This window comes from Bombina bombina, chromosome 7 (genome assembly GCF_027579735.1).
Source record: "Bombina bombina isolate aBomBom1 chromosome 7, aBomBom1.pri, whole genome shotgun sequence".
NCBI classification, from domain to species: domain Eukaryota; kingdom Metazoa; phylum Chordata; class Amphibia; order Anura; family Bombinatoridae; genus Bombina; species Bombina bombina.
Genome location: NC_069505.1, coordinates 81115607 through 81129529, shown reverse-complemented (window position 1 = coordinate 81129529; position 13923 = coordinate 81115607). Strand labels below are relative to the sequence as shown.

General features: G+C 41.0%; 1 protein-coding gene across 1 annotated transcript in view; it reads right to left on the bottom strand.

Moving 5' to 3' along the window:
* Positions 1-13123, bottom strand: part of LOC128636234 (mucin-2) — a 212029-nt gene extending 198906 nt beyond the window's left edge. The window contains exon 1 of the mRNA XM_053689272.1: positions 12942-13123. Within this exon, the coding sequence (XP_053545247.1) occupies positions 12942-13123 (182 nt within the window). The remainder of the gene's footprint in view (positions 1-12941) is intronic.
* Between the last annotated feature and the right edge of the window lie 800 nt (positions 13124-13923).

Genomic DNA, 13923 nt, shown 5'->3' with positions numbered 1-13923 from the left:
TAACTATTAAATAGTTAAGAACTATTTAATAGTTACCTAGTTAAAATAATAACAAATTTACCTGTAAAATAAATCCTAACCTAAGATATAATTAAACCTAACACTACCCTATCAATAAATTAATTAAATAAACTACCTACAATTACCTACAATTAACCTAACACTACACTATCAATAAATTAATTAAACACAATTCCTACAAATAAATACAATTAAATAAACTAGCTAAAGTACAAAAAATAAAAAAGAACTAAGTTACAAAAAATAATAAAATATTTACAAACATAAGAAAAATATTACAACAATTTTAAACTAATTACACCTACTCTAAGCCCCCTAATAAAATAACAAAGCCCCCCAAAATAAAAAATTCCCTACCCTATTCTAAATTAAAAAAGTTACAAGCTCTTTTACCTTACCAACCCTGAACAGGGCCCTTTGCGGGGCATGCCCCAAGAATTTCAGCTCTTTTGCCTGTAAAAGAATAAATACAATACCCCCCCCCCAACATTACAACCCACCACCCACATACCCCTAATCTAACCCAAACCGCCCTTAAATAAACCTAAAACTAAGCCCCTGAAGATCTTCCTACCTTGTCTTCACCATACCAGGTTCACCGATCCGTCCTGGCTCCAACATCTTCATCCAACCCAAGCGGAAGCAGAATATTCCTACCTTAATTCCGATTGGCTGATAGAATCCTATCAGCCAATCGGAATTCGAGGGACGCCATCTTGGATGACGTCCCTTAAAGGAACCGTCATTCGTCGGGAGACAACGGAAGAAGAGGATGGATCCGCGTCGCCTGCTTCAAGATGGACCCGCTCCGCACCGGATGGAAGAAGATTGAAGATGCCGCTTGGAGAAGATGTTTGCCGGTCCGGATGTCCTCTTCTTGCCGGATAGGAGGAAGACTTTGGAGCCTCTTCTGGACCTCTTCAGCACCGGATGATGGATCACCAACCCCCGCTTGGGTTGGATGAAGATGCTGGAGCCAGGACGGATCGGTGAACCTGGTATGGTGAAGACAAGGTAGGAAGATCTTCAGGGGCTTAGTGTTAGGTTTATTTAAGGGGGGTTTGGGTTAGATTAGGGGTATGTGGGTGGTGGGTTGTAATGTTGGGGGGGGGTATGGTATGTTTTTTTTTACAGGCAAAAGAGCTGAAATCCTTGGGGCATGCCCCGCAAAGGGCCCTGTTCAGGGCTGGTAAGGTAAAAGAGCTTGTAACTTTTTTAATTTAGAATAGGGTAGGGAATTTTTTATTTTGGGGGGCTTTGTTATTTTATTAGGGGGCTTAGAGTAGGTGTAATTAGTTTAAAATTGTTGTAATATTTTTCTTATGTTTGTAAATATTTTATTATTTTTTGTAACTTAGTTCTTTTTTATTTTTTTACTTTAGCTAGTTTATTTAATTGTATTTATTTGTAGGAATTGTGTTTAATTAATTTATTGATAGTGTAGTGTTAGGTTAATTGTAGGTAATTGTAGGTAGTTTATTTAATTAATTTATTGATAGGGTAGTGTTAGGTTTAATTATATCTTAGGTTAGGATTTATTTTACAGGTAAATTTGTTATTATTTTAACTAGGTAACTATTAAATAGTTCTTAACTATTTAATAGCTATTGTACCTGGTTAAAATAATTACAAAGTTGCCTGTAAAATAAATATTAATCCTAAAATAGCTATAATATAATTATAATTTATATTGTAGCTATATTAGGATTTATTTTACAGGTAAGTATTTAGCTTTAAATAGGAATCATTTATTTAATAAGAGTTAATTAATTTCGTTAGATGTAAATTATATTTAATTTAGGGGGGTGTTAGTGTTAGGGTTAGACTTAGCTTTAGGGGTTAATACATTTATTATAGTAGCGGTGAGGTCCGCTCGGCAGATTAGGGGTTAATAATTGAAGGTAGGTGTCGGCGATGTTAGGGAGGGCAGATTAGGGGTTAATACTATTTATGATAGGGTTAGTGAGGCGGATTAGGGGTTAATAACTTTATTATAGTAGCGCTCAGGTCCGCTCGGCAGATTAGGAGTTAATAAGTGTAGGCAGGTGTCGGCGACGTTGAGGGGGGCAGATTAGGGGTTAATAAATATAATATAGGGGTCGGCGATGTTAGGGCAGCAGATTAGGGGTACATAGGGATAACGTAGGTTGCGGCGGTTTACGGAGCGGCAGATTAGGGGTTAAAAAAAATATGCAGGTGTCAGCGATAGCGGGGGCGGCAGATTAGGGGTTAATAAGTGTAAGGTTAGGGGTGTTTAGACTTGGGGTACATGTTAGAGTGTTAGGTGCAGACGTAGGAAGTGTTTCCCCTTAGGAAACAATGGGGCTGCGTTAGGAGCTGAACGCTGCTTTTTTGCAGGTGTTAGGTTTTTTTTCAGCTCAAACAGCCCCATTGTTTCCTATGGGAGAATCGTGCACGAGCACGTTTTTGAGGCCGGCCGCGTCCGTAAGCAACTCTGGTATCGAGAGTTGCATTTGCGGTAAAAATGCTCTACGCTCCTTTTTTGGAGCCTAACGCAGCATTTGATTAAACTCTCGATACCAGAGTTAAATTTATGGTGCGGCCAGAAAAAAGCCCGCGGAGCGTTAACAGCCCTTTTACCGCCAAACTCCAAATCTAGGCCTAAGATAGCTACAATGTAATTATTAATTACATTGTAGCTATCTTACGGCTAGATTTAGAGTTTTGTTGGTAAGGACCCGCGTAGCTAAGGTCGGCTTTTTTCTGGCCGCACCATAAAAATAACTCTGGTATTGAGAGTCCACATAAAGGCTGCGTTAGGCTCCAAAAAAGGAGCGTAGAGCATATTTAACGCAGTTTCAACTCTCGATACCAGAGTTGCTTACGCAAGCGGCCAGCCTCAAAAACGTGCTCTTGCACGATTCCCCCATAGGAAACAATGGGGCTGTTTGAGCTGAAAAAAAAACCTAACACCTGCAAAAAAGCCGCGTTCAGCTCCTAACGCAGCCCCATTGTTTGCTATGCGTAAACACTTCCTACGTCTGCACCTAACACCCTAACATGTACCCCAAGTCTAAACACCCCTAACCTTACACTTATTAACCCCTATTCTGCCGCCCCCGCTATCGCTGACCCCTGCATATTATTATTAACCCCTAATCTACCGCTCCGGACACCGTCGCTACTTACATTATCCCTATGTACCCCTAATCTGCTGCCCTAACATCGCCGACCCCTATATTATATTTATTAACCCCTAATCTGCCCCCCACAACGTCGCCTCCACCTGCCTACACTTATTAACCCCTAATCTGCCGACCGGACCTGAGCGCTACTATAATAAAGTTATTAACCCCTAATCTGCCTCACTAACCCTATAATAAATAGTATTAACCCCTAATCTGCCCTCCCTAACATCGCCGACACCTAACTTCAATTATTAACCCCTAATCTGCCGACCGGAGCTCACCGCTATTCTAATAAATGTATTAACCCCTAAAGCTAAGTCTAACCCTAACACTAACACCCCCCTAAGTTAAATATAATTTACATCTAACGAAATTAATTAACTCTCATTAAATAAATTATTCCTATTTAAAGCTAAATACTTACCTGTAAAATAAATCCTAATATAGCTACAATATAAATTATAATTACATTGTAGTTATTTTAGGATTAATATTTATTTTACAGGCAACTTTGTAATTATTTTAACCAGGTACAATAGCTATTAAATAGTTAAGAACTATTTAATAGTTACCTAGTTAAAATAATTACAAAATTACATGTCAAATAAATCCTAACCTAAGTTACAATTAAACCTAACACTATACTATCATTAAATTAATTAAATACAATACCTACAATTACCTTCTATCGACATCCATCTGGAACGGAGCGGCAGCATCCTGAAGACCTCCGACGCGGAACATCCATCCTGGCTGACGACTGAACGACGAATGACGGTTCCTTTAAATGACGTCATCCAAGATGGCGTCCCTCGAATTCCGATTGGCTGATAGGATTCTATCAGCCAATCGGAATTAAGGTAGGAATATTCTGATTGGCTGATGGAATCAGCCAATCAGAATCAAGTTCAATCCGATTAGCTGATCCAATCAGCCAATCAGATTGAGCTCGCATTCTATTGGCTGTTCCGATCAGCCAATAGAATGCGAGCTAAATCTGATTGGCTGATTCCATCAGCCAATCAGAATATTCCTACCTTAATTCCGATTGGCTGATAGAATCCTATCAGCCAATCGGAATTCGAGGGACGCCATCTTGGATGACGTCATTTAAAGGAACCGTCATTCGTCGTCCAGATGGATGTCGATAGAAGATGCCGCCTGGATGAAGACTTCAATCGGATGGAAGACCTCTTCTGCCCCGCTTGGATGAAGACTTCTACCGGATCATGGACATCTTCAGCCCCCCGCTTGGGCTTGGATCAGGACATCGGAGGAGCTCTTCAGGACCGATCGGTGAACCTGGTATGGTGAAGACAAGGTAGGAAGATCTTCAGGGGCTTAGTGTTAGGTTTATTTAAGGGGGGTTTGGGTTAGATTAGGGGTATGTGGGTGGTGGGTTGTAATGTTGGGGGGGGGGGGTATTGTATGTTTTTTTTACAGGCAAAAGAGCTGAACTTCTTGGGGCATGCCCCACAAAGGGCCCTGTTCAGGGCTGGTAAGGTAAAAGAGCTTTTAACTTTAGTAATTTAGAATAGGGTAGGGCATTTTTTATTTTGGGGGGCTTTGTTGTTTTATTAGGGGGCTTAGAGTAGGTGTAATTAGTTTAAAATTGTTGTAATATTTTTCTTATGTTTGTAGATATTTTTTTATTTTTTGTAACTTAGTTCTTTTTTATTTTTTGTACTTTAGTTAGTTTATTTCATTGTAGTTATTTGTAGGTTTTGTATTTAATTAATGTATTGATAGTGTAGTGTTAGGTTTAATTGTAGGTAATTGTAGGTATTGTATTTAATTAATTTATTGATAGTGTAGTGTTAGGTTTAATTGTAGGTAATTGTAGGTATTTTATTTAATTAATTTAATGATAGTATAGTGTTAGGTTTAATTGTAACTTAGGTTAGGATTTATTTTACAGGTAATTTTGTAATTATTTTAACTAGGTAACTATTAAATATATCTTAACTGTTTAATAGCTATTGTACCTGGTTAAAATAGTTACAAAGTTGCCTGTAAAATAAATATTAATCCTAAAATAGCTACAATGTAATTATAATTTATATTGTAGCTATATTAGGATTTATTTTACAGGTAATTATTTAGCTTTAAATAGGAATAATTTATTTAATAAGAGTTAATTAATTTCGTTAGATGTAAATTATATTTAACTTAGGGGGGTGTTAGTGTTAGGGTTAGACTTAGCTTTAGGGGTTAATACATTTATTAGAATAGCGGTGAGCTCCGGTCGGCAAATTAGGGGTTAATAATTGAAGTTAGGTGTCGGCGATGTTAGGGAGGGCAGATTAGGGGTTAATACTATTTATTATAGGGTTAGTGAGGCGGATTAGGGGTTAATAACTTTATTATAATAGCGGTGCGGTCCGGTCGGCAGATTAGGGGTTAATAAGTGTAGGCAGGTGGAGGCGACGTTGTGGGGGGCAGATTAGGGGTTAATAAATATAATATAGGGGTCGGCGGTGTTAGGGGCAGCAGATTAGGGGTACATAAGGATAACGTAGTTGGCGGTCGGCAGATTAGGGGTTAAAAAAAATTAATCGAGTGTCGGCGATGTGGGGGGACCTCGGTTTAGGGGTACATAGGTAGTTTATGGGTGTTAGTGTACTTTAGAGTACAGTAGTTAAGAGCTTTATGAACCGGCGTTAGCCCAGAAAGCTCTTATCTACTGACTTTTTTCCTGCGGCTGGAGTTTTGTCGTTAGAGTTCTAACGCTCACTTCAGCCACGACTCTAAATACCGGAGTTAGAAAAATCCCATTGAAAAGATAGGATACGCAATTTACGTAAGGGGATCTGCGGTATGGAAAAGTCGCGGCTGAAAAGTGAGCGTTAGACCCTTTTTTGAGTGACTCCAAATACCAGAGTTAGGCTAAAACCAGCGTTAGGAGCCTCTAACGCTGGTTTTCACGGCTAACGCCAAACTCCAAATCTAGGCCTTAGGGTTTATTTTACAGGTAAGTATTTAGTTTTAAATAGGAATAATTTATTTAAGTATAGTGTAGTGTTAGGTGTAATTGTAACTTAGGTTAGTTTTTATTTTACAGGTAAATTTCTCTTTATTTTAGCTAGGTAAGCTATTAAATAGTTAATAACTAATTAATAGCTATTGTACATAGTTAAAATAAATTGAAAGTTACCTGTAAAATAAAAATAAATCCTAAGATAGCTACAATATAATTATTATTTATATTGTAGCTATATTAGGGTTTATTTTAAAGGTAAGTATTTAGTTTTAAATAGGATTAATTTAGTTCATAATAGAAATATTATTTAGATTTATTTAATTGATATTTAAGTTAGGGGGTGTTAGGGTTAGTGTTAGACTTAGGTTTAGGGGTTAATAAATGTATTACAGTGGCGGCGGTGTAGGGGGGGCAGGATAGGGGTTAATAAATGTATTATAGGTGGCGACGGTGTAGGGGGGGCAGGATAGGGGTTAATAAATTTAATATAGGTTGCGGGGGTCCGGGAGCGGCGGTTTAGTGGTTAAACTATTTATTTAGTTGCGGCGAGGTGCGGGATCGGCAGGATAGGGGTTAATAACTTTATTATAGAGGGCGGCGGTATAGGAGGGGCAGGATAGGGGTTACTAGGTATAATGTAGGTGGCGGTGGGCTCCAGGAGCGGCGGTTTAGGGGTTAATATGTATAGAGTAGCTTGCGGTGGGCTCCGGGAGCGGCGGTTTAGGGGTTAACATATTTATTATAGTGTCGGTGTGCTCCGGGAGTGGCAGTTTAGGGGGTAATACATTTATTTAGTTGTGGCGGTGTAGGGGGACAGATTAGTGGTGTTTAGACTCGGGGTACATGTTAGGGTGTTAGGTGCAGACATCTCCCATAGAAATCAATGGGATGTCTGGCAGCAGCGAACTTGTACTTTCGCTATGGTCAGACTCCCATTGATTCCTATGGGATCCGCCGCCTCCAGGGTGGCGGATTGAAAACCAGGTACGCTGGGCCGGAAAAGTGCCGAGCGTACCTGCTAGTTTTTTGATAACTAGCAAAAGTAGTCAGATTGTGCCGCACTTGTGTGCGGAACATCTGGAGTGACGTAAGAATCGACTGAGTCCGGCGGATCGAAGTTTACGTCACAAAATTCTACTTTTGCCGGTCTCTAGCCTTTGATAACTAAGGCGAATCAGCCTCGCCACAAATACGCTGCGGAATTCCAGCGTATTTGAGGTTGACGGCTTGATAACTAGGCCCCTTAGTGAGAAACTGAATGACTACAATTTAATCTAATGATGTAAAAAGAGTGAAACTGGAAAAATAATGAGAAGGGGAAACTCAATATTATACACTAAGAACTGTTGAATTATAGAAAAAACAATATACACCACTACAATTCCTATACGGATTGTTTATCATCAAATTTATCTGGCATCATCTATCACACTTTTTTGACACCCTCACACATTTTTCTAGTCAACTTTTGATGTCCGTTTCATCGTGTCGATATTTCAGATATATCCCCCTTTTTCATACTACTTTTTATTAGATCTGGAGAACTATGGTTCATAAGTCTTCAGTCTGTTTTTATTTTACTATATCATTTTTCTACCTACACTTAATTTATATTTAACTGTAAATAATCTTTTAGATTTTTGTGTCTCATTTCAGACATTCAGCAGAATGAATGACTGTATTTTATACTCATATACTTCGCACTCTTAGTTAATAATTTTTTACTCGTATACTCTGAACTTTCAGCAAAGCAATTTTTTTACACCAGCCGCCGTTTTTAAAAAAAAAGTGCTAATAAGGATATCTCCTTTACATTTGACACACAGCGTTTTTCCCCCTGTTATCAAATATATTTCTTTTTTATATATGTTTTAACTTTTTAGTATTATATTTTTCTTACTTTCCATCGAATCACAGTTATTACAATCGTGAGTATCTCATACTTTACATAATTTTTCTATAATTCAACAGTTCTTAGTGTATAATATTGAATTTCCCCTTCTCATTATTTTTCCAGTTTCAGTCTTTTTACGTCATTAGATTAAATTGTAGCCATTCAGTTTCTCACTAAGTGTATCGCTACACATATCCATAATATATATATATTTTTCTCTCTTTTTGTTCAGAATTTTTTCCTTTGTTCCCTTCATTATATTCATCTTTCACTTGTTTTTACCTAATGTATTATACATACAAATTATGTTTCAATCATTTATATTTTGCTTTTTATATATGACAGCGTAACATTGTGTTTTTATTTGATATTCTTTGTAACAGATGTATTGTGTGTTTTTATTGGTGGATGTTCCACCCAATCATGAGCTTTCTGGGTATTTTTAAAGTCTTGTCCATGGCTATACCTACAATTTTACCTGATGAAACAGCTAGAGAGCATAACGGCTGAGAAACGCGTTGTATTGCTCATAATAGATGCTAATTTTTAATCCCAATACATCTTATGCCGCTGTCACTGTTTTTAACCATCACATTCTTATTAATTTGGCAATATTCTAAAGCTACACGAACTGTTTGCTACAAACACGGAAATGACTCACACACGCTGTGTGTTTTAAGAGTCACTCTATTTGCCAAGCTGAACAATTGGACCGCAGACGTCTAATCAACGTACACACGCTGTGTGCAGAGGAATCCCTTCTATTTGCAGCATCTACGACCAGCTGAATACCCGTCCTAGGTGTGCACCTACAGGACAGATCCCCTAGCGTACTGACTGCAGTTTAAAGGTCAGCCTGCTCGTATGCACTACTTGTGAGTGCCAACTCATTTGTGAGTACCTTTCTTATGCTGCCACTATTTCTTTGCTCCAGATTATCCAGACAATATCACACTATTAGGCACTCTCTCTCTCCTGTTTGCATTTTATACCATTAAATAACCCTTGAGCCACCAATGGGAATAAAGCTTATAATACACTGAATTCTCCTCTCTTGTCACAGACCAAGCGCCTGCACACTGCCAAAAAAAACCCTTGAGCTTAGGATTGTTGTCCCCATATTCGTGCAGCTTGAAATTAACCCTTAAGTGCCAGTAACTCTCTCAAAAGATAAAGTATGGCACCTACCTGCGCCTCTAGCTGTCTGGCAGGAAGACAGCTCACCGGGCATGAGAGGAAGCCACACCTCACAGAGACCTGTGGAAAAAAGGAAGTACAGAGTAAACCTACACTGGCTTTCTACACAGGGGCAGCAACATCTTAGGAAACTGCAGTGAGGCCCACCCCACAAGTTCCTAACTGCTTAAAAGCCACCACTGCCCTACTGAAGAGACTAACGTGGAGTACGGCTAAACCCATATTGAAAGGAAAGATCAGAGCAAACCTACTCCTGGCTTTCAAAATAATAAAATCTTGATTGTAGTAAAATAAATTAAATCTTCTTCAGACACCAAAACTTCACCTCCTCCTTGCACTAAAGGCAAAATGAATGACTGGGGTTTGTGGGAAGGGGTGTGACACTTTACAGCATGGCTGTGGTGCTCTTTGCCTCCTCCTGCTGGCCAGGAGTAATATTCCCCAACAGTAATTGAGGACGCCGTGGGCTCAACATATCTTAGGAAAGAAAAGATATACAACATAAAATGTTCATGCTTGGAAAGCACTTTAGTAATATATTACCATTCAAGGCAATTTTCAAGGACATTGTATCACAGTTTTTTTATCTATTATTATTGTTTTTTTCTCCGGTCATACCACCTTATATTTGAGATGGGCGTATCAATGTGTGTTCTGGTTTAGTCCCCGATTGGCTGGGTCCATATTAAATAGGAGATGGTTTGCTCTATGTGTATCCTATGACTAAGTGCCACTATGGGTGCGAAACGCGTCAGGACAGTTTTCTCCTTGATTCCTGCATGTTCATGGAATTTTTAATTTTGTTCAAATAAAGATTGTTTTTTATATTTCTCTTCTGAGTGCTCAGGGCATCGTTATTTTGGCAAAGCCCTCCTTGTAAACGTAATTTCCCAAGGTTCCCTTGGGGTGGATGCCAGAGGATTGGTGGGGCACCCACATTGAAGATGGGGGAATTACAGTGCACTGTATATATGTGTGGCTAGCAAGCAATTTTGTTGTAGAGATTAGCTTCTGTGGTTAGGCACATGCACAGTGATTACATTTTTGGTCAGACTTGGCTGATCTGACAGACTTGCGTCGATTGGAATGTGGTAATACACTGGAAAATGCAGTGACGCGGTGGAGCACATAAGTAGTGAAAGAATTTGGGGTCACACAGCTGATTCCATGTCACTGGATGTGACGGAATTGGCTAATCTGTCAGAACACCGGGCGTTAGATATATGCAAAAGCTTCTCAGATATCTTATCTACAGCAAAGATGCCTCAATCAACTCAAGCAGTACCCAAGTTGCAGAGCGGTTTTTGATTCTTTATTATAGATATAGATAAGACAGATATCTGATATGTTTTTGCAGATGTGAAATGCCCAGACCCAACCAGTTGAAGGGGTATTAATATACGTTGGAAGTGAGTGCTTATTTTAGATGCTTCTTATACTTTTTTGTATTCTGATTTCCCCCTGTCTTGACAATCAATAACTGGCAACTCCAACTAACTTAGAGAAACATTGGGGCCTATCTATCAAGCTCTGAATGGAGCTTGATGCCCCATGTTTCTGGCGAGCCTGCAGGCTCACCAGAAACAGCAGTTATGAAGCAGCGGTCACAAAGACCACTGCTCCATAACCCTGTCCACCTGCTCAGAGCAGGCGGACAGACATCACCGGAATTCAACCCGATCGAGTACGATCAGGTTGATTGATGCCCCAATGCTGGTGGCTGATTGTCTGAGAGTCTGCAGGGGGCGGCGTTGCACCAGCAGCTCTTGTGAGCTGCTGGTGCAAGGCTGAATACAGAGAGCGTATTGCTCGCCATATTCAGCGAGGTCTGGCAGACCTTATCCGCACTGTCGGATCAGGTCCGCCAGACTTTGATAAATATAGGCCATTATGTGGATTCAAATTCAAAAGGATGTTTGCCTGCCACATACCTTATTTTAAACTGTTCCAATAATTTTTTGTTTTTATCAGCCCTTCTCCTTAGTGCCTAATTAGGGCGGCTATTCCTTTTTCTTTGCTAAGGATTCAAATTCAAACCAATTATTGGTACACATTTGATCAAACAAAGCACAAGTCAAATCTGTCAAAATCAAATTTATTTTCATAAATTGTTAATGCTATTGAAATATTTTCTACAATCCAAATGATTTTTTGTTAAACCCAGTCACTATCAAGCTTATACTCTACTCTTTCTTAAACAGACATTAAACCCAAATCTAACCTTTCATCATTAAGATAGAGCATGCAATTTGAAACAAATGTGCATTTAATTCTGTTTTTAATTTGCTTTGTTCCCTTGATATCCTTTGTTGGAAGTAATACCTAGGTAGACTTAAGAGCATCAATGCACTGGTACTAGCTGCTGATTGGAGGCTGCAAATACTGTATATGCCTCCTTTAATCTGGGAAGTTGATAAAAATGCATGCTCTATCTGATCATAAAAACTCAATTTAAAATGTACTGTTCATTTAACACCGCTATATTCCACACCGTCACTGCCTGCACACTTTAGTGACTCTTTTATAGCTCTCTCTAACTGGTAGCGGACGATTCGCCGCAAATCTGCAGGGGGCGGCATTGCATCAGCATCAGCAGTTCACAAGAACTGCTGGTGCAATGATAAATGCAGAAAGCGTATGCTGTCAGCATTTATCGATGTGCAGCGGACATGATACGCTACATTGTATCATGTCCGCTTGCACTTACATAAATAGGCCCCCATACCTTTACACTTAATTTACTTAATAAAGTAATATCACTTTAAAAAATACAGTTGCAAATTATTCCCAGGTTAATCTTTGCTTTGAATCCAACATTTTATTTTGCATTTATTTAGTGTTTAATTTGACAGCAAACAGAAGGCATATGCTTCACTGTAATGTCATTTATTTATCAAGTCGGAGGTAATAAAAATGCTTTTAACTTACTATTTTAAAACTCTACATCTCTTTTATAATCAAGCAGCTGGCCGCCCATCACTGTTCTGCATTTTTTTTTTAAAGTGACAGTAGAGCCAATCAGAAGCTCGGCCAGGTACATCATTGAGTATACTAGAAGCCTGATCCTGTGTCCCTGCTATGAACACATGGGTCGAGACTTTTCTTTATTTGCTGCTGTGTGGTTTGAAAGTGCAGGGCTCCAGATTAGCCGGGAACGACTTAAGGGTTAAGGTTTCAGGGAGGAGGAGTGTGTGTGGAGCTGAATGTTAGATTTGCAACAATGTTGCAGATCTAAGGGAGGGGTCTCTACTCACAGTTAAGAAGGGGATTCTGGGAGTTTGATGCCCTCTTTCTGTTCAGGAACATCACGGATCTTCAAGTAGCTGAGAGAGTGTTCATTGCTTCCACATGGATAGGTCTCGCAGGTCTTCTCTTCCTCCACTGCGGTTCAGGGATGAGGCTTCATCTCCAGGACGCAGAACACCTGTGGAAAAAGAGATAAGTGACCTTGATATTGTTCCCCTTCTCCTAGGCCCGAAGGGCCCTCTCTGAGGCTAGGCCAGCGTTCCCTTCAGGCCCATCCACCCATTCATGAGGCTAGGGGGGACTTGACCACCTAGGAGGGGCATTGGCAGGGTCTGGGGGCATACAGGAGGCAGGGTTTTCTGGGGGGGGAGAAGTGGTGCCAGTGCTATTGGGGCCTAACCCCCGGGCCTAGTGCCAATATGGACGCCTCTGGGGCTGGGATAGTAGGCCTCACTGGTTCAGGTGCTGAGCCCTCATCAAATTTGCCATGCCCAGTGAATTTGGGGTCTCTGCAGCAGGGACAGCTAGCGACCATGTGGTCACTAGTGCAATCCCTGTCTGCAGTTTTAGGCCCGTTTTTTGCAGGCTTAGGGCCTGCTTCCGGCCTTGGGCCTGTTCCAGTTCCCGGTGCTTCATTGCCCCTTACCGCTCCCATCCAGGGTAACTTGGATGCTGGATGGCACTCTAGAGGGGCCCATAATGCGGTGCTCATCTGTGGCGGTGGTCCCTCTTGAGGGCCTACCCCTCAGGTGGCGCAGCAACATACCGCCACACTACTACCCGTCGAGGCTACCTCCCGCCCGCCTTCCCAAGCCATCTCCACCAAGATGCGGAATCCAATTGGGGGTCAGTTTCTTACCGCTGCAGCGGCGAGACCCTCTCTCATGGTCCCGGCTGCGGCTCCGCCGACTTCTGGTTTTTTCGGCAGGCGGGACTTCTGGCAGGGGCCTGAGCAGAGGAAAGTCAAGCTCGGCCAGAAGAGGAGCAAAATGAAGTGCTCTCTCCGCATCCCTATCTTCTCAAGGTAGGAGGGGGGTGCCAGCCGAGGGGGGGAGGGGCAAGTTAGGGTGGTTGTGGAGCGCCATGAGCATCAATTGCATAGGCGCAGTGGGTCCTTGCAGACACTGTATATGAGGGGGGCGAGGGGGGGGCTGGGATGATGATGACCTCTGGGCCTTACGGTCTAAGGGACAATGGGGGATATTCACAGGGTTATGGCACTGGACATAGAATGTTTAATGAAAGGCAGTCATCACAGGAACATAGCCATTATGGGGTACGCAGCATGATTATGGTGGGAGCACATGGGGGCCAGGCGGTGACTCATACAGGGGGGGAAGCCACTTTAGAGAGGCAGGGGAGCAGGAGAGAGCTGAGATCCCTCAGCGTGATGTGTGTGAGAGAAGTATGCATGGTTCCTCCCTTTCTCTGGCGGC